Raw genomic sequence first — 22,328 nt, forward strand, 5'->3', positions numbered from 1 at the left:
CTATTTCCGTCTGTCCATCAGTTTGCGGACGATAATTGGTGCTGTGATTCAACTTTGTACCTGTCAATCTGAAAAGCTCCCCCCAAAATATACTCAAAAATCTACTTTCTCGATCACTGATTATATTCTTCGGTAAACCATGTAAATGGAATATATCTCTAAAGAATAAATCTGCGATCTGAACAACTGTGAATTCTGTAGTGATAGAAAAGAAGTGTGCAAATTTAGTTAATCTATCAACCACAACAAAAATACAATCTTTACCTTGGGACCTCGGTAAACCTGTGATGAAATCCATTGATATACTTTCCCATTTCTGTTCTGGTATAGGCAGCGGCTGTAATAAACCTGCAGGATAAGTATGCTCTGCTTTATTTTGCTGGCAAGTGGTGCATTCTTTGACATAACGAAGGACATCGTTTTTTAATCCTTTCCATGTGAACCTTTCTCTTATCTGTCAATAAGTTTTAAAGTATCCAGGGTGCCCTGCTAAAGGAATATCATGCATTGATTGGAGGATTTTCTCTTTCAACTTCGAACCTGGAATCAAGTAAATCCTGTCCTTGTAATAGATAACATCATTTACAACTTTATATTTATCATCTTGTATATTACCATCTAGCAAATCACATGCAAAAGAATCCTTAGAATATTCAACCAGCAATAAAGATTTCCAATCAGCTGTTACTACAGATAATGCATTTATTTCAGGCCTTCGAGATAATGCATCTGCAACAACATTGCTTTTACCTTTCACATATTCAATTTCAAAATCATAAGCTTGGATCTTACTGATCCATTTTTGCTGCCTTTCATTCAAGTCTTTCTGTCCCAAGAAATATCTCAAACTGTTATGGTCAGTTCTTACTACAAATTTGCCACCAACCAAATATTGTCTAAATTTTGCCAATGCGTGCATGATTGCCAACATTTCTCTGTCATAAATAGAATACAATCTCTCAAGGTTACTAAGTTTCCTGCTTTCATAAGCTATAGGATGTTTATTTTGCATTAAGACTGCTCCTATTCCCTCACCAGATGCATCACATTCTAAGACATAAGGCTGATTAAAATCTGGAAGTTTAAGTACTGGGCAAGAACTCATTACCTCTTTAAGTTTCTCAAAAACTTGTGCTTCCTTAGTCTATTGGAATGCCCCCTTTTTGGTAAGATCTGTCAATGGTGCTCCAAGCTGTGAAAAGCCTCTGACAAATCTCCTGTAATAACTGCATAATCCAAAGAATCCTCGTAAATCTGTAAGATTTCGTGGCGGTGGCCAATCCAAAATGGCTCTTATCTTTTCCTAATGAACCTGTAGACCTGTAGCACTAATCATATGCCCTAAATACAAAATTTCTATCATTCCAAATTCACATTTAGAAGCCTTTGCATAAAGTGATTGAGATTCCATAATACCAAGAACTATATCAATATGTTTCAAGTGATCTTCCCAAGTTTTGCTGTAAATCAATATATCATCAAAGAAAACTATCAAAAAATTCCTCAACTGTTTGTTAAAGATATAATTCATACAAGACTGAAATGTTGCCGGAGCATTTGTTAAACCAAACGGCATAACCAAGAATTCATAATGACCATAATGACAACAAAAAACAGTTTTATGAATAGCTTGATCTCTTAACTTAATTTGATGATATCCTGACCTCAAATCAATTCTAGAAAAATAAACAGCACCATGTAATTCATCTAACAACTCATCAATTTGAGGAATTGGATACCTGTTTTTGATTGTCTTCTTGTTAATAGAACGGTAATCAATACACATGTGAAGAGTTCCATCCTTCTTTTTGACCACTACTACTGATGATGCAAAAGGACTAGAACTAGGCCTGATATGCCCCATATCCAACAATTCCTTAATTGCCTTTTCTATTTCATCCCTGAATGTTTTAGGATGTCTGTAAGGAGTTGTGATAATTGGTTTGGCACCTTCTTCTAATTCAATGGTATGTTCAAATCCTCTGTCAGGTGGGACTCCTGGAGGTATATCACTGAAAACCAGATTATGTGAATCTAATACTTTGAACAAATCATCCTGATAATGTTTAGATTCATATCCTGATACCTTGTTAGAGATTAAACATTGTGCCGACCATGCCACATCTCCATGTCTGAAAATAGCCTCCATTCTTTTAGCACTAACGATCTTGGGACCACCGTTAGACATACCACGAAGCACTACTTTCTTATCATCAATCTTAAAAGAAAATTCCAATCTTTTAAAACTCTGAGTGTACTCATCTAATGTTTCCATCCATTGAATGCCCAAAACAACATTAGTATCAGCCGAATCAATCACATAAAAATCATCAGTAACAGTATAATTGCCAAGAGTAATACTCAATTTAGGAACTTTATGAGTACTGGACAAATTAGTTCCACCTGCTACTCTAACATCAAAACCTTCACGTTTTTCAATTTGCAATCCACGTTTTTCCACAAAAGTTGCATCTATAAAATTATGAGTAGAACCATTATCAAGCATAACAACCATACGCTACCCATTCAAAACTCCTCTAACTCTAAAAATGTTATAATGTGGTGTTCCTGTCATAGATGCTATTACCCCTTCTCCATGTTTAGTACCTGTCTCTGATTCTGTGTTCTGTGGTGCAGGTTTTATGTTAGGTTCAACATTCTCTTCATTGTCACTATTTGACATAACCTCAATATAATGAATTTTTCCCTTTCCCAAACATTTATGTCCCGGCTGCCATGATTCTCTACAGCTGAAACATAGTTTTTTCCTTCTGAGTTCTTCCCTCTCTTCTTTATCTAACTTGTTTTTAGGGAAATTATCTTTATTGAAAGGTTGTTTGTCTTTTTCGGGTTTAGGTGGTGGTCCTTTATTAAAAGTTTTCCCTTTTGAAGATGGTTCCAATTCTCTTGCTCTTTTAATAGCTGTTTGTAAAGTAGGAGGGTTCAAGGACTTAACCCAACGTTTGAGTGAATTAGACAATCCATCTATGAATATCACAATTTTGTGTCTCTCTGAAATCTCAGTAACTAAAACTGCCAACTTTTCAAATTCAGAGATGTATTGCTCAACAATTCCAGTTTGCTTAAGCTGAGTCAAATCTTTAAGATGAAATTCAGGATCTTTAGAATCAAATCTATCTATAAGTTTCTCAGTAAACTCAACATAAGTATCAATCAGATTATGACCCAAAGTAATGACCTAGAAAATGGTGGTGACTTGAGTTATAGGCATGGTTGCTAGAATCCGTAGCTGACAAGCTGAGCAGAAGATATCAAATTGATGATTCTTCACATGGATTAATACCGCCACATTGAAAGGAATTTATGGTTATAAATTCACTAGGCAGATGATAAAATGGGTAGAAACAAATACAAGTTTCTTCATCTTTCTGAGAACAGTTTTTCATCAGTAAGAGGATGGTGTTCGAACAAAACTATGAATGGAGTCGTTGCATATTTTATGACACTGGATGGATGATCTTTCTTTGGTTTGATGTTGTTCATTGCCAGAGGGGATGTGAAAGCTCAGGGGATATGTGCTACACCTTCAAGATGTAGTGCAAAATATTTAATTGCCTCATCTTCCAACATAGGATTTAATTGGAAGTATGTGTCTAATTTTTGCACCCAAGCTTGAGCGGTTGTTTTACCTGACCCATCAAAATAAGGAATGGACATTTTACCAATTTTTCTTTGCAATTCACTATTGTTCCCTCGCTGTCCTCTTGGCCTATGTTTCATTCTGATATCCAAGTATTCTCTAAATGTCATTGTTGATCTAAAATCATCCCCTGATAATAACAAATCATGGTGTATCTCATCCTGTAATTCTCTAATTGTCGGTTCATTTTTTGGTTGCACATTCCTAGCAGTGAAGGTTGGCATAAAGGGTCTGGCTGTTCCTGTTCTTTCCGGCTGATTATTATCAACAGAATGCTCATCTCTACCCCCATTATTTACCCCAGCATTTTGATGTTGATTATTTCCACCATTATCTTGATGCTGATTAATACTTTGTGCCATAAATTGGGTCATTAAATTAGTCATTTTGTTGACATTGTCCTGCATATCTTGTTGACTTCTGATTAAAGCTTCTATGAGATCCCTATTGTTTTCAGGTTCCCCCATATTGTTTGTTTCAAAAATAATCTCTTCGTCAGTTTCAGTATGGCTGTCCTCAATTTCAAACTGAATAGAGGAACTACTTTGTGCTAAAGGAGAGTTTTGATATCTGTTTTGTCGGGCTCTAGTATTCCGAAAATTATAATTTCCCTGGTGCATACTCAGCTGTGCATAGATTTTTCATGAATTTTCAACTCAAAAACACCCTACAGGCTGGCAGGATTCAAAAGCTCCTATACCACTGTAAAATTCCTCAACTAAGAGTTGTTTGCAAATGAATGAAAATTCCAGAACATATCAAAAACTCATCTATTGAATAAACACAATTTCTGTTCATTTAGGAACCTTTATAATTCTGTTATGAACACAGCAGTACAATATCTGAATTGAAATTACAGAGAAATACCCATTCGCTAACCAAAACTTATTACTAACACTCTGCAAAAAAAGCTGGCAAATATAAAATTATTCTATCATCAACAGTTAAGGTTCTAACTGGTGCACCTAGAGAAACCACATAATTTCCTGTTTATTGATGAAGAAGATTTGAAGATGCCCAACCAACTTGATTAATATATATCAATTTCGCTAGATAGAACGAAGTCATACTTATTAAATATATTTCGGTGGCAAATCTACTACTGGAACATTCATGGATATACTGATTGGTATAGCATAGGAATTCCATGGCCAGTGATTGCTGGAGGTTTTAGTTATAAGATGCGATTCCGAACAGAAATGATTCACATACAAAACCAAATATACAATGCGAAGTTCAATACCATATCCCACGACGAAACTCTGAAGGAATTTATATGTAAATACCACTACGTCTGGAAATGCCGCCACGATATGTTTGCTTTCCACACCAAATATTTGTCACGTTACTCCGCTACACAGTTGAACCCGTGTGGAAAATACGCACACTTTCTTGCTTCTGACGGAAGTGCAATAACAATCATTCAACCCGTCATCCTATCAATGCTGTCATTGGACTAGATTCTGCTGTGATATATTTTCGAATCCGTAGCAAACAAAGTCACAACACCACACTCGAAGGAGATAATAACGTTTTTTGGAAGTGGCTTCAATGTGCCGGTTCCTTCATTGTGTAGACCAATAGGCCAGAAGCTAATGTCTGACGAAAAGTTGGATAGCTAAGCATTCAATTTCTCACGCAGAGAAATTATCAAATTCATTTGTAACTTTTGTAAAAATTCCCGATATACTTCATTGCCAACAGCGCCTCCATTTAAAGTGAATTTAGAAAGGAATCCGTTTCGTGAAGAACTGTTTGGAAACCAACCCAATAACTTATTCCATTTCAAAATAAACAATAGTTTATTGGCTTATTAATTATTTTATATTAGTGAAGAAATACTAATATAAAATAATTAACCTGAGAATAACTTATTTAATTATTACTTAATTTATATTTTTTTTTGATCGGTAACAGGTATTACAATTTCAGCTGCTCTGCAGTGTACCACTAAGTACCACTAACTTAAGACAATACGGGGTCTCGCCCCTCCAATATAGACGCTTTTGACTGGAGCTATGAACCGGTGGGGTCACAAAGGGGGACCCCATCCCCGAGGTGAACAAGTTGAGGCATTAACGCATCCAATGTAAGTCTCATGCAGCTTAACAATCCATCAGATCCATATTACTCCTTATAACTCCCGTCTCCTTATCTCTCCACAATACTCCTTATATCTCCCTTCTCCTTATCTCTCCATATGCCTTATATCTCCCTCTCCTTATCTCTCCACACTCCACCTTATCGCTCCATATCAACTACTTATCCCTCCACTAGAACACCTTATCACTCCATTTGGCAGTAGGTTCGCACAGCAGCTGCACCGAGGAAGAATCGTACCGCACCAACAGTCACAGGGTCTTGGACAGCTTGGAAGACATCGCCGAAGGCACCGACGAGCATACAGGGGCATTAACGCCAACGCAGGGGAAGCATCGATCGCAGGGGGAGGAGGCAGAATGGCGATCCAAGCACGCACCAAGGCACGAACAGGGGGGAACCAGCATGGGGGCATCGCTCGGGCAGAGATTCGAACCTATGACCCACTATCAGCAGTGGGGTGCAACTTGCTGTTGCACTGCGGGGTTAACCCCTATTAATTAATTTATATTAATGAAATGGATAATTAATATAAAATAATTAATATAATATTCTAGTTGAACTTAAACTAGAATTTATTAGGGGACATTACATGCAACTTGCAGCAATAAAGGCAAAAAATGAATTAAAACGTGAAATCAATTAGAGGTAGCTTAATGGTTGTCAGATTTGATTGAGTGACGTATAGAATTCATTGCTTTATCACCTTGATGTCGATTAAAAAAGACTTATATGTAGTGATAATGCATAGTGCATTTAATATTGTGATTAGGGTTTTATCAACTTGATGTCTTCATGACATCCCCTAGCAACACTTTTGCAGCAGATTTTAGGCTCAGCTAGGCCCTAACATGGCAGATCTAGAGGTGCCATAAATGAAAAGAGGATTTGCAAGTTTGTTGTGCTTTATCTTGTGCCTTCTACGTGGATTTTGACATTTTGTTAATGATTTTCATGCATTTTGGAATGCGAATGTTACAAAAATGATGGTTGCAACTTGAGAGTGGTGGGTTTCTTCACACAATCACAATTTTATCATCTAAAGGCTCTTTTTTTGCAGATTGGGCATCACAACTAGAGATCTATATATAACAGTTGGCTGTTCATACTTCATACAAAGGGTTGGTTGTAATATCCCCAAATTTTCAGGTCCTCTAGCAAGCTTGAGTAGCTGACACTCTGGGTTCGTGTCATCTTGTTCAGATGAATAATCTGATGTTTCCGATGAGTTCAGTTGGTTTAGTGGAGTTATACGCCACTTTTCGAAGTGATTTCTGGCCTCTGGATTGGTCTCCAAGAATCTTGGAGAAGCCGTTTATTTTTAGCAAGTCGTTCGATCAGCCTCTTTTGCTATTATTCGTCATTAGGATCACTCCAGTGCCACCGAAACTTGATTCCGATGTGTTCTGACAAGTTTTCGCAAATTTGGTGCATTAATGAGTTATTTTAATTATTTTACTAAGGTTGCTTAAATTTAATTGAAATATTTAATTCCAACCTTAGTGCTATAGCTCATTGGAACCGGGGCGAAAAGTTTTAAATCTTGGGTGCATAAAATAGTGGCCTTAAGTGTCAAAATATTATTATATTATTGAAAGGGTCATTTTGCAAAGGAAAAAGGGAGTTTAACTTTAAATTAATAAAGTGACTATTAAATTAAAGTACTTTAATTTATAAAGTCACTTTATTTTTAAAAGGTGCACTTTATTCAGTTAAGAGAGAATTGATATTTTAAAAAAGAAGTTATTTATCCCACATTTATGGTGTCTTGGGAAATGAGCCCAATGAGAGTTATAAATGAAAGCATTAAATGCAGATTGGGACATCTTGGAAATGGTGTATCTTGTCATTGGTGATTTCTGGAAGTTAATTCTGGAGATTTTGGGCATTGAGGACGAAATCCCTCTTAGCCAACAATCCCTGCACTGTTGAAAGATACAGCCTGGGAATTTAATGGAGGAAAAGGTAAAATATGAATTTGCTCTCAGCTATGAATTTCTCATTTTGAAGTTTCTTAGAAGCTTATGATAGCCGTACAGTTTTGAAAACTTTGGAGGGAGGTCGAACTGGTTTGTGGCATTCATTGGTATGCTGTACACATTCAGGAAAGGGTACAGAAGTGCCGTACAGTACAGCCAGGGCTACAACAGCAATGTGCAGGACTAAAGTTAATTTGCAGGGTGGCCGTATAGGTTTAGGGGCAGCACAAGTCACCATACAGGTTTGGAGTTTTCTGTAGGAGGGGTGCCGCACTTAGTGACAGCAGCTACAGGACGTTGGGCCAGTTGAATGTAAGTTTGCTAAGTCTGATTTCAGCCTGTGACCATGAACTGGGTTGGTCCTAGAGTGTGGGCATTGCTGGGCAAATTCCATAGCGACTTCACAGTCACAACAGTTACTTGTAATTTCAGAACTTCTGCACATTAACCAGGTTCTTATTCTACACAGGGTTGAATGCACAGCTGGAGGTAATCACAGGGTTGGGTTAGCTGAATAGAGTTTATTTAAAGAGTTTAGAAGGGCACTGTTAATTCAGCTAGATTTGATATGCTCAGCTGAAGAGAAGAACGCAGAAATTAGTGGTTGGAATTCACAAATGCACGGGAATTCTAAGCAGCTATTTACTAACATGAACAGCAGTTGGAATGCCACACAATGCAATAAGTGCTTGTTGGAGTCTCACGGAGTTGAGTAGGAGTGCAGCAGAATTATAAGGAAAGGAAAGCCGCTTAGCTGGAAATTAGTTTGCCATTATCTAGTTGGCAGGGACGTGAGTCTTGAGGGTGGTTCATGGTGATAGGAGCGCTGCTGTTTGAAATTCGCACTATATGCTAGAGTTGACAGTTGCAGCATTGTTATTGCACATTTTACAAAGTCGCAGGAAATATTCCAGGTTCTCTTAGATTCATTCTCTGCACTTCTTGAAAATATAGATACATATCATCGAGTACTGTAATAAACATGAATATTCAATGTGCAAATCTGGAAAGCTTTAGTATCGTTTCAACAATGTAATTTTTGAGTTTGAAGCAAATGCGAAGTGAAATGAATGTTTGAGTATTGTTCATGAATGTTGGTAATTTCTCATGGTCAAAACTCCAAGTATAAAACGCACCAGGTTCAACATAATTACAACAAACACAAAAAATCAGATCTTTGATGATAGATTGCCTAATATTTGACGAAATACCAACAAGAGTTTGATAAAGGAAATCGTAGCACACAGGGGAGTCTATTACATTGGTTGTTGAACGAATTTTATTGGGGGAAATAGTTTGTAGGTTATTCTAGGGCACGAAACTTTGTTAGTGATGCAGAGCATCCAACACACACAACCTAGGGAAGATCTTTCACCCAACTTGCCTATTCAAATAGGTGATTACTCTTCACAAAGCTACAGGAGCCTCACAAGGTTACTAGGTGCTCATATGGCTTCAACACCCCAAAAGTGAACTCATGCCTCTCAACTCTTGTAGAACCATTGGAATACATTAGAATAGGTTCATTTAACTTGCTCAAGGTTAGTTTGGAACTCTCCCACAACTAGACCACACCAAACCCTCAAACACCTACTCACACAAGCCTATCTTCAACTAGGGCTCCAACTAGTCCATAAGCACAACTCACAATGCCAAGTGGTATGCACCAACCCAAGGGACTTAAATACAACTCTATGGAGATTCCTCTTCATGGACAAACCTGTAATGTCCCTACTAGTTAGAGATCACTGTCCTGCAAAACAAACTGTTAGAATGCAACAAATATATATATAACTAATCTAATTTGCAATTAACTTCAATTACTTAATTAAAACTAGTCTCAATTCTTATTAATAAAAAGGATACGATTGCAGTACTGGGACATGTCCTTAGGCGGTTGTAATGCCCACCTTCTTGGAACCCATCATGGTTCCAAGCCTTACCAGGAAATTGATGGATAATTTAGTTCCTGTCTTGGATGTAACATCTTACATCCAAGCCTACCAAGGAAGATCATCATATATGATCGATTCCTTGCCTTGGATGATACATCTTATCATCCAAGTCTACCAGAGAGGACCGGTCAGATCCGTCTCTTCTTGGGTGAACCTTTGACACCCAAGCCCTAGCATATATGTATATAAATACTCAGTATATACTGCCTACTAGGGATTATCATAATCCCCGAATTATGCTAAGGGGATTTCTCCCATTAGCCTCCATCACATAGCCAAATTATTGTCATTCATTAATATCCAACATTTCATACAATTTATATTTTCATTATCATTTAAATTATAATTTATGTCTGCCACTACCTACTTTATTCCTATTATCGATTCTACATGAACAAGTAGATTGCAGATATATACACCTATATATATATGTGTGTGGATACACATCTGTACACAGATTTATATATCTGTATGAGACAACATTATAATAACAATATAATTCTGTAACATACAACATAATAATAATATAATCCTGTAACATAGAACATTATAGTAATAATATAATTTTTTAAAATAGATTGGAGACATACTTTGTATGACCGATCTACGTAAAGAATACAAGTATATATATGTGTGTGTGTGGCACACACGTCCACACACATATACGTACTTGTGGCGTCAACGTTATCCTCTTACTTCCCCTACCGCCTCTGTTGACGCAGCTACAGTTCCACCACTTTTCGCTCTCTTCGTCTCCCTCCCTTGTGCTACAGGTTGTCTTTAATACCCGTGGAGGGGAAGGGTTGCGTTCCACCACGGGGTCCCTTCCTTGGGAAGGGGGAAGGGGTGTGACGGTGGTCGCAGCCCAGGTTGCGACTCCCGTCCCACCACTTCCTGCGGGGGGTAACCGTGGTGTGACTCTTCCCCCTTGATGGCTCGATCTTTTTTAATAATTAACATTTAAACTTTAACTTAGATCATAAAATGAACTTAGCTTATTTAATATCTTAATTTAATAATTAGCATTACTTCCTTATTTAATAATTCATTTCTGCATCATTGAATATATTAAATATATATTAACATCATTTAATCAATTATTTCTTAATTTAACTTTATTGAATATATTACATTATTCTAATAATTGATCTCTTCATTCTCTATACTTCTACTGGATTCAGTAATACATGCTATAATCATTATTGGGTATTTTATAAGATTTACATCAGGTGATACAGTAGAGGGTTATCACAGTCCCTCCGTCTCAAATTTGCTTGTCCTCAAGCATTTTTAGATCTTCCTCTTTTTCCCAAGTAGCATCCTCATTTAGGAGATTCCTCCATTTAATCAGGTATTCGGTAATGGTTCGGTTCCTAAGCTCCCTTTTTCGCGTATCCAGAATGATCTCAGGGTACAAGGTGAGTTTCCCTTCATCATCTAGGGGAGGTAGTTCACTGCATGGAGCCAAGTGTTGTCCGAGAACCTTCTTAAGTCGGGAGACGTGGAACACATTATGTATTTTACTGTCTTTGGGGAGTTCTATTTCATAAGCTACTTCCCCAATCCTTCGAATTACCTTGTAGGGTCCATAAAACCGGGGTTTCAATTTTTCAGCCCCATTCTTCTTGAGGGAAGATTGTTTATATGGTTGTAGCCTTAAAAACACTAGATCTCCGGCCTCGAACGTCCTTTCCGTACGCTTTCTGTCTGCATAGATCTTTTGTTGATTTTGGGCTTGTTGTAAATTCTCTTTCAAGGTCTTTATGATGCCCCTACTTTGTTGAACAAAATCTTGGGCTCTTGGTACTTTGCTTTCTTGGGTTATTAATTCCCCAAAAGTTGTGGCCTCATAACCGTACAAGGCTTGGAAGGGACTCATCCCTATTGACATGTGGCGTGTCGTGTTGTAACAATGTTCTCCTAGGTGTAGCCACTTAACCCAAGCAGTCTGTTGCCCTGTAACATAATTCCTTAGGTAGCCCTCTATCCATTTGTTCACTATTTCAGTTTGCCCATTAGTTTGAGGATGGTAACTGGTACTAGGGGTCAAGACTGCTCCTTCCATTCTGAAGAGTTCTTGCCAGAGTTGGCTAATAAACTTGCTATCTCTGTCACTGACAATATTCTGAGGGAGTCCGTGGAGTCTGAAAATTTCCCTGAAGAATAGATCGGCTATTTGATAGGCTTTGTATTCTGTGGATACTGCAAGGAAATGGGCATACTTCGTAAGTCTGTCTACCACCACAAAAATACTATCCTTTCCTTGTGCCCTTGGTAACCTTGTTATGAAATCCTTAGAAATGCTCTCCCACTTTTGATTGGGAATAGGTAATGGTTGAAGCAAACCAGCTGGGTGGATGAGTTTGGTTTTATTGCGTTGGCAAGTTAGGCACTCTTGTACATATTTTTGGACATCTCTTTTTTGGTCTTTCCATGCATACTTTTCCCTAATGTGTTTATAAGTTTTATAGTATCCTCGATGTCCTGCCAGGGGGTTATCATGGAATTCTTTTAGGATTTTTCTTTTGAATCTGGTTTGAGGGGTCAAGTATACCCTTCCCTTGTACAAGATGAGATCTCCCCTAACTTTAAAATCTTCATTGGGAGGGTTTCCCTTCAAAATTTCCTTTGCTTGTGGATCTTGGTCATATTCATTAAGGATTTCCTCCTTCCAGTCCTTTGATATGTTGGTAAGGGTATTGAGGTGGGCTCTTCGGGATAGTGCATCTGCTGCCCCGTTATTCACCCCTTTTATTGTTTTACATATTCTATATCAAAGTCGTAGGCTTGTATTTTGCTCACCCATTTTTGTTGCCTATCATTAAGATCCTTTTGGCTCAAAAAGCATAGGTTGTTATGATCGGTTTTCACCCTAAACTTCCCACAGACAAGGTATTGGCGAAATTTGGCCAAAGCATGCATTATGGTTAGCATTTCTTTGTCATAAATAGAGTAGTGTCTTTCTGCTTCGGTAAGTTTATGGCTCTCAAAGGCTAGGGGGTGTTTCTTTTGTATGAGGATTGCCCCAATTCCCTCCCCGGATGCATCACATTGTAGTTCAAAAGGTATAGAGAAGTCGGGAATGGCCAATACTGGACATGAGCTCATGGTCATTTTAAGTTGTTCAAAAGCCTATTGGGTTTGGTCATTCCATGTGAAAGACCCTTTCTTAGTTAGATAAGTAAGGGGTGCTGCAATCTTGGAGAACCCTTTTACAAAATGTCTATAGTAGCTGCATAGTCCCACAAATCCCCTTAATTGTGTTAAGGTTCTAGGGGTGGGCCATTCCTTGATGGCCTTGATTTTTTCTTCATCAACGCTCACTCCGGCCTCACTAATTTTGTGTCCTAGGTAGATGATTTCTTTCATCCCAAATTCGCACTTGGAGACTTTGGCATATAATGATTCAGACTCAAGAATATTTAATACCTCCTCAATGTGCCGAAGATGTTCTTCCCATGTCTTGCTGTAAATAAGTATATCATCAAAGAATATTAGAAGAAATTTCCTCAATTGTTGCCTGAACGTATGATTCATGCATGACTGGAAGGTGGCCGGGGCGTTAGTGAGACCAAATGGTAGGACCAAAAACTCGAAATGCCCATAGTGACATCTGAATGCTGTTTTGGGAATATCCTCTTCCCTCATCCTAATCTGGTGGTATCCTGATCTTAGATCAATTTTAGAGAAATATCTTGCTCGGTGTAGTTCATCCATTAATTTGTCAATTCTCGGAATAGGGTATCTGTTTTTTATAGTCTTTTTATTCAGGGTCCTGTAATCTATGCACATTCTCATCGTCCCATCTTTCTTCTTGACCAATACCACTGATGAAGCAAAGGGGCTGCTGCTTGGTTGGATATGTCCCATTTCTAATAGCTCTTTTATGGTTTTTTCAATCTCCTCTTTGAATTTGTGGGGGTGGTGGTAAGGAGTTGTAATGACGAGTTTTGCTCCTTCTAATTCGATGGAGTGTTCAAATCCCTTTTTTGGGGGTAAGCCCGGGGGAATGTCTTCGAAGACTTTTTTGTGTCTCCTAAGGATGGGTTGTATATCACTATGAACGGTTTGACCTTCGGTTGGAGATTTATTCAAGACCATACATTGGGCGACCCACTCTCCTTGATCATGCCTAAGGATTTTCTCCATTTATTACATGATACTATCTTTGGAGAGCCATCAGGGATTCCTTTTAAGGTTATTTCTCTCCCTTCATGTTGGAAGCATATCTCCCGATTCGGACTGTCCATGGTGAACCGGCCCAATGAGTTTATCCGTGGCATCCCCAAGATGATGTCGTTCTCTAAGTTCACCACAAAGAAGTTCCTCTTAATTGTATGTCCCCCCAAGGTGACTTCTAATTGAGGTATAATTTTAGTGCACTTGTCTCTGACTCTGTTGCCCATGATCACTTCAAACCCTCCAAACTCTTGAGTTTTTAACCTTCTCTTTGCCGCTAAGTGTTTGCTAATGTAATCATGTGATGCTCCTGTGTCTACCAAGGCGATTACCTTCTGTCCTTTGATTATCCCTTTGAGTTTAAAGCATCTATTCTCACTTCCTTGAGTGATGACTGCCAAGGTACTTGGCTCGTTGCCTTCAAACCTGGCCCTTTTATAGGGTCTTTCCTCATCCCGTATTTCTTCTATGTTATTGAACTGTCCTCTTTTACATTCATGGCCCTTCCCCCATGGGGCCTTGCATTTGAAACATAACCCCTTCTCCATGAGTTCCTCTCTCTCCTTACATCGGTGATTCACACTCCAAGGTTTTTTGCAAAAGCGGCAGGGCCTCTCCCGGTGGTCCCTCTGGGGTCCCTCGTTCCTATGCGGTGTTTTGGCTGAGATGTTCTTGGGGGCATTATATTCGACCATCCTAGTTTTCTTAATGGCCTCTACTAAATTCTGTGGTTCCAAGGGTTTAACAAATTTTTTAATAGTCTTTCAAGCCTTCTAAAAACATGTAAGTAAGCCTTCTCTGGGATAGGTCGGGGACCATTACTGATAGGTTTTGGAATTGGTCGATATAGTCTTCAATGGTTCCTGATTGCTTAAGGTGGGTTAACTCTTGGAAGTACCATTCTGAGTCCTTATGATCAAACCGGCTGATGAGTTTTTGATTAAACTCACTATAGGTGGAGATATTTTTGTTGCCTAGGGTAATGAGACCATTATGCCACCAATTGTGGGCTGCTCCGGTTAAATGGAGTATGGTAAACTTTATGGCATCTCCTTTGGTCATGGGGCTGTATGAAACGTATGTATCTAGTTTCTGGACCCAAGCTTGGGAGACATCCTTCCCTGACCCATCAAAGCATGGTAAGGACATTTTGTTAATTTTAGCTTTGAGGTCTTTACCCATAGGTTTCCTCATTCTACCTTCATTAGTCTTGGACTCACAGAAGTCCCTGAAGAAAACCACCCTCTGAACTTCCGACTCTAATCTAGCATAAATTTGGGCGATTTCTTCCACCCCAAGTGTGGCTTGCTCCTCTTCATCACCCATATGTTTTTCTCTTGGAAGAAATTCGGGAATTGTTTGTCTAGAACTTTGAGGAGATCATTCGTTATCGGCATGATTAGAGTGTGTCTCTCTTCTAGGGTTTGGAATATCTCTATTTTTGCTGTTGGTATTTTGGACGATTAATTGGCTCATTCTTTCGAATTTCTCATTGGTTTGCTCCATGAAAGTCTGAAGTTGTTTGGCTAATTGATCAACCATTGCTTTCGTGCCTTTCTTCCTCTGATATGTGATCATAAACTAAGACTCCTTTCCACAGGTTGGAAAGATTATGCTCTGATACCACTGTAATGTCCCTACTAGTTAGAGATCACTATCCTACAAAACAAATTGTTAGAATGCAACAAATATATATATATAACTAATCTAATTTGCAATTAACTTCAATTACTTAATTTAAACTAGTCTCAATTCTTATTAATAAAAAGGATATGATTGCAGTACTGGGACATGTCCTTAGGTGGTTGTAATGCCCACCTTCTTGGAACCCATCATGGTTCCAAGCCTTACCAGGAAATTGATGGATAATTTAGTTCCTGTCTTGGATGTAACATCTTACATCCAAGCCTACCAAGGAAGATCATCATATATGATCGATTCCTTGCCTTGGATGATACATCTTATCATCCAAGTCTACCAGAGAGGACTGGCCAGATCCGTCTCTTCTTGGGTGAACCTTTGACACCCAAGCCCTAGCATATATGTATATAAATACTCAGTATATACTGCCTACCAGGGATTATCATAATCCCTGAATTAGGCTAGGGGGATTTCTCCCATTAGCCTCCATCACATAGCCAAATTATTGTCATTCATTAATATCCAACATTTCATACAATTTATATTTTCATTATCATTTAAATTATAATTTATGTCTGCCACTACCTACTTCTTTATTCCTATTATCGATTCTACATGAACAAGTAGATTGCAGATATATACACCTATGTATATATGTGTGTGGATACACACTTGTACACATATTTATATATCTGTATGAGACAACATTATAATAACAATATAATTCTGTAACATACAACATAATAATAATATAATCCTGTAACATACAACATTATAATAATAATATAATTCTGTAAAATAGATTGTAGACATACTCTGTATGACCAATCTACCAAAAGAATACAAGTATATATATGTGTGTGTGTGGCACACACGTCCACAAACATATACGTACCTGTGGCGTCAACGTTATCCTCTTACTTCCCCTACCGCCTCTGCTGATGCAGCTGCAGTTCCACCACTTTTCGTTCTCTCCGTCTCCCTCCCTTGTGCTGCGGGTTGTCTTTAATACCCGTGGAGGGGAAGGGTTGCGTCCCACCACGGGGTCCCTTCCTTGGGAAGGGGTGTGACGGTGGTCGCAGCCCAGGCTGCGACTCCTGTCCCACCAATTCCCACGGGAGGTAACCGTGGCATGACTCTTCCCCCTTAATGCCTCGATCTTTTTTAATAATTAACATTTAAACTTAAACTTAGATCATAAAATGAACTTAGCTTATTTAATATGTTAATTTAATAATTAGCATTACTTCCTTATTTAATAATTCATTTCTGCATCATTTAATATATTAAATATATATTAACATCATTTAATCAATTATTTCTTAATTTAACTTTATTGAATATATTACATTATTCTAATAATTGATCTCTTCATTCTATATATTTCTACTGGATTCAGTAATACATGCTATTATCATTATTGGGTATTTTATAAGATTTACTTCAGGTGATACAGTAGAGGGTTATCACAAAACCACTGTTCTTCACCCTCCCATCCACCCCAAAGGTCATAAAGAAAAGCTACTGTAGCAACACTGTCTCATTGTGACAGTCACAAGCAATTAGGACAGTCATAATAATCTGAGCCATTTCCTCTCTCTAGGGCTTCCTAACACCTTCAAAGGTCACTGAGGACTCCCACACACCTTCCCCAAGTGTTATCCATTCACCAAACCTATCCATTGCAACATATTCTCAAAATCTCAGTCCATTAGTTCATTGGGACAGCAACATACCCAGTTTTAGGACAGTCATATATATGGTGAGTATTTTGACCAATCAAGGGCCACCGACACTTGATTAGGGTCTGCACTAACCCCTCACACCTCTCCAATCCTTCAACCAACCTCCAGGAGCCCAATTTTGCACTTATATCAACCCACACACTACCAACTTGCTGCCATTTTCAGTCTGAGACACAAAAATCAGATTTTGTGTCACTCTTAGCCAGTGAACCACGGGGACGCGTCCCCCCCATTTTTGGGCGCGTCCCCCCGTCAGAGACGTCTCGGGGACGCGGGGACGGGGACGCGACGTCCCCCGCCGTCCCGCCACCGCCACCCAAACTCCGCCGGGATGGGGAGACGTCCCCGACGCGGAGACGTCTGGGCGTCTCCTGGGGGACGTCTGGGCGTCTCCGTGGGAGACGCCTGGGCGTCCCCCCGTCCCTCGAGAGACGCCTAGGCGTCTCTCGAGGGACGGGGGGACGCCCAGGCGTCTCCCGCGTTCGCACAGGATAAAAAGCGCAGTTTTCATTTTTTTTTTTAATTTTTATGACATGTGCTTTTTGGGGGGGGTTAAGGGGTAACCCTAATTGGACGTGGGCCCCACCCCACCCCCCAAAACAACACAAAAACATGTTTAGTTTGGATTTCACTCTCATTATGCAAAACTGATTTTTTTTCCAGCAGCTTGAAGAGGAGGAACAGCTTGAAGAAGATTGATTGAAGGGGTGAGAAAAGTGACTACAAGTGTGATAGGAGCTAGAAGAAGCAAGAAGAAGAGGAAGAAGAAGATTCTTCTACATTTTGGAGAGATTTTTCAAGCACAAGGTAGGGTTTTTCAACTTCTTCTTGTTTTTTTTTTGTTTTACTTTCTGATTTTCATTGTTCTATGTCATTTTTGGTTTTTTTAATTTTTTTTCCCTATTCATCTTAAGACTCAAAATGAGGTTTGATGTTGAATCTTGAGGGCAAAATGATTCATCATTTTGCCCTCAAGATTCAACATCAAATCTCATTTTGAGATGAATAGGAAAAAAAATTTAAAAATTTAAAAATATATTGTTAAACAAGGCTGATTTTATTTTTATTTTTATTTTTATTTTGTGAAATGCAGTGTCAATTTGAAAATTTCACAATGAGCTCCCAAGGCACGAGTCAAGATAACATGGAAATCCATTCTCATAGTGAGAATGATTCAGAATATGAACCTGAAAATGAGGGGGGTGACCATGGGGCTGATCCTGGAGCCCAATCTAGTTCTATGGCAAGTGCAGCAGCTAGTACAGGTTGCCCTTCAGAGTTGTTGGCACCATATGCTAGGGGTCATTTTGATCCTAAGTCTCCTCTAAAACAGTTTGCTTCACAAATATCAGTACAAGGCACTGCATCACATTCAAGTGGGGGAACAAGGAAGTGGAAGTGCAATATTTGTGACAGAGAATGGTTCGGTAGCATTAGCAGGGTGAATGCACACTTTCTATTTTGGAGAGGAAAAGGCGTGAAACATTGTAAGTTTTTGGAGGAACCCAAAAATATACAGTACAGAATTGAGTTTAACAGGCTTTGGGGGGTTCCAGATGACACAAATATTTCAATGCCTACTACTTTGTCTGCTAGGGCATCACTTCACGACAGCCGGAATGTGCCAGTGCCACATACTTATCATGCTTCGCAGGCGGGAGGAATGATGTTTGGATCTCCATCTACTTCCACTTCTACTGTTGCCAGGACTGGGAAACGTAAGTTGCATACACCACAGAGCAACCCCATTGCTGATATGTATAATGTGCAGCTGAGAGATGAGATAGATGAATCCATTGGCAATTTCTTCTTTGCCAATGGCATTCCATTTCATGTTTCACGGTCTCCTTATTATAGGAAGATGATAGATATGGTGGCCAAGGGAGGACCATCTTATGTGCCACCAGGGGAGACGAAAATGAGGACCTCGATCTTGGATAAAAGCTATTCCAAGATCAATATTTTGATGGAGAAGATGAAGGCATGTTGGGTGGCATTGGGGTGCAGCATAGTTATGGATGGGTGGACGAACATTAGCCATCGTCCACTCATCAACATCATGGTCACATGTGCAGAGGGCCCATACTTCCTTAGAGCAGTTGATTGTACAGGGCATCGTAAAGATGCTGATTTCCAGTTTCAGGTCCTCAGGGAGGCTATTGAGGAGGTTGGGCCACAAAATGTGGTCCAAGTAGTGACAGATGCAGCATATGTGTGTAGAGCAGCAGGGAGACTCGTTGAGGCAGCCTATAGACACATTTGGTGGACCCCATGTTGTGTGCATGCCATGAACAATGCACTCAAGGACATGGGGAAGATTGACTGGATTAGAGGAGTGGTCACCGATGCGAGAGATGTGCAGATGTTTATCTGCAACCACCACATTTCACATGCACTATTCAGGACCTTCGCGAAGAAGGAGTTCTTGAAACCAGTTGAGACTAGATATGCATCCTATTTCATTCTCTTGGAGAGAATGATTGAGTTGCAAGAGGCATTGCAACTCATGGTTATGACTAATGAGTGGAATAGGTGGGCTGAGGCCAAGACAGAGCAGGGGAGAAGGGTGAAGGAGATAGTGAAGAGTGATGTGTTTTGGACTGATACGAAATACATTGTCTCCATCATTTCTCCAGTATTCCAGGTGATCAGATATGGGGATGGGGATGCACCTAACCTTGGAGAGGTGTATGAGTGCATTGACTCTATGCTTGGCCAGATGAGGGCTGCTGTGCGAGTGAAGGACCCCTCTCTAGCATTCTACAATGAGCAAATCCGGCCTATCATTCAGAGTAGATGGGACAAGTTGAACACTCCTTTGCATATGGCTGCCTTTGCCTTGAATCCTAAGTGGTACAAGGCTAGACCGGGTAGAACGACACCGATTGAGGATGATGAGGTGAAGGCAGGTTTCTTTAGGTGCATAGAGAAGATGTTTGATTCCAGAGATGCCGGCACAATACGCACTGAGTGGGGAAGATTTGCCACTCTTAGAGGTTATTCAGATGCAGCAAAGATGGATATAGACATTATGGCACAGGAGGACCCACTTTTGTGGTGGAAATGTCATGGCCCGAAATCTTTGACCACCACTCTAGCCATCCGTCTGCTATCCCAGGTTTCCAGTTCTTCAGCTGCTGAGAGGAACTGGTCTACATATAGCTTCATCCACTCTCTTAAGAGGAACAGACTTACCTCTAAGAGAGCAGAGAAGCTTGTGGCTGTACATAGTGCTTTGCGTCTCATTGACCGCAAGACACTTATGTACAAGGAGAGTCCAGCGGCACGATGGGATGTAGAGCCAGAGGAGCCTTCACAGATTGATGAGGATGATCCTACCACTTCAGATGCAGGGCTAGTTGGTGTGAGCTTGAGGGACCTTGATCCTCAGGAGTCCAGCAGTTCCAGTGAGGAGGAGTTTGCAGATGATTAGAGGCCTCCATTAGCTATAGTTTGAGTTTTCACTTTTCAGTTTTGTCATTTTGTATTTGACTCGTCTCTTTTGTAATGCTATTGCTACACGTATTTGTATTTGGCTACTCATTGTAATGATGAATCATGTAATCATCTTTATTATTATAGACTTTGCAATGGCATCAGATATTCATATTTTTCGTTTTCCTTTTTCGATATTCATATGATAGAAATGAGAAATCTCCAATTTGACAATTTCATTTGTCAAATTTTATTTACTTTTAGTTTTAGCAATTAGCAATTAGTTACGTATCACTAATCTAAGTAATCTTGGTATTTCCTATAGTTTCATTTGAAATCTAATTCTTATACTGTTATACTGTTATACATCTTTTCAAAACTAGTTTTTCAAGTACTATATGTATATATATGAGCACCACCACCCCGCCACCCCCCCCGCCGCCGTCCCCCCGCCGTCCCCCCCGCCGTCCCCAAATTTAGGCCCTTGGTCCCCCCGTCCCCGAGACGCGTCCCCCTCGTCCCCCCCGTCCCCCCGTCCCGAACGCCCGTGGAACACTGCTCTTAGCATGTGCCAACTTGTGCATGGAACCCTGCATCAAAAGGAAAACAAAAATATACATTTACAAGGGTCATCCTATCCAATGGCATGGGTTTTTGATGATGGGATGACCAAAAATTACATTATTTTATGTCACTGGTTACCCTAGCAAGGGTTTGTGATTGTTTTGACCAAAACTTTAATAACTTGCTCAAAACAAAGTGAAAATGAATGAGACCAAAAGGGAATTCAGAGGATTCATCCTTCTAACATTTTCATTAGGTTTCGAAAGAAAATGAACACGTTTCCTCAATGAAAAATGCAAAAGAACAGACGGTTACACCTGAAAACTTTGAAAATGCAGGGTAAAACTCCAAAATTTATTGATTGTGCTTCATTACATCATCCAACTGACCCTTTGGTCGATGAAATAGAGGTATATATAGATTTTACCTTCCCTCCAGCGTTCATAACTGACTTTTGAAATTTAACTACCATTAAACCACCTTTCATACACTTTTTGCTGCAATAATGCATTGACAGCTTTTTGTCAATAATGACAACTTTGATCCAAACTATTTATAGACCAGAACTAAGATCACCATGACTCTAGACCATTACAAATAGGATTAAGGAGGTCAAATAGACCATCCCACATGATGAAACCCTTCACTTGACACCTATGTACCTACTTACCCAATATTGACAATTTTGACAATTTCTTGATAACATTGGGACAACATAACTACAAATTAAACTCAAACATGACAAAATGGTATGATGGACCTTATTATATAAAGAATGGTCTTTCAAGACCTTATTCCATCTAAATATTTCATGGAACTTGAACTATCTTATGGTGGCCAAATAGAAACACATGACCATTTAGGTGCTCCTGCACCATGCACCCCCGTTAAGGGAAATCTCATGTCCCATGAGTGTCACCCTGCTCCATGCTGCCATGGGACTCCTTGAACACCTACAACAAAAGGATATAAGCCAACATACAAACACATATCAGATATAATGGGGTTAGAAACCATTGGCATCTTTGGTTCACACCTAGAGGTGTCAATTGGCAGTTGCACTTGCACT

At 39.4% G+C, this 22,328-nt stretch overlaps 2 protein-coding genes across 4 annotated transcripts in view; both read left to right on the forward strand.

Moving 5' to 3' along the window:
* Positions 1-22,328, forward strand: part of LOC131030393 (GPI ethanolamine phosphate transferase 1) — a 246,115-nt gene that overhangs the window by 151,965 nt on the left and 71,822 nt on the right. The window lies entirely within an intron of this gene.
* On the forward strand, positions 17,767-21,098 carry LOC131857133 (uncharacterized). Its single transcript, XM_059209258.1, has 2 exons — positions 17,767-18,067; positions 18,354-21,098. The coding sequence occupies exon 2, from the start codon at positions 18,375-18,377 to the stop codon at positions 20,691-20,693; it is 2,319 nt and encodes a 772-aa protein (XP_059065241.1). The 5' UTR covers positions 17,767-18,067; positions 18,354-18,374; the 3' UTR covers positions 20,694-21,098.

The sequence above is a fragment of the Cryptomeria japonica genome, chromosome 7 (genome assembly GCF_030272615.1).
Source record: "Cryptomeria japonica chromosome 7, Sugi_1.0, whole genome shotgun sequence".
NCBI lineage: Eukaryota > Viridiplantae > Streptophyta > Pinopsida > Cupressales > Cupressaceae > Cryptomeria > Cryptomeria japonica.

What these genes read in the sequence shown, in the direction of transcription:
- LOC131857133 (XM_059209258.1), top strand. Translation starts at nt 18,375, where the DNA reads ATGAGCTCCCAAGGCACGAGTCAAGATAACATGGAAATCCATTCTCAT.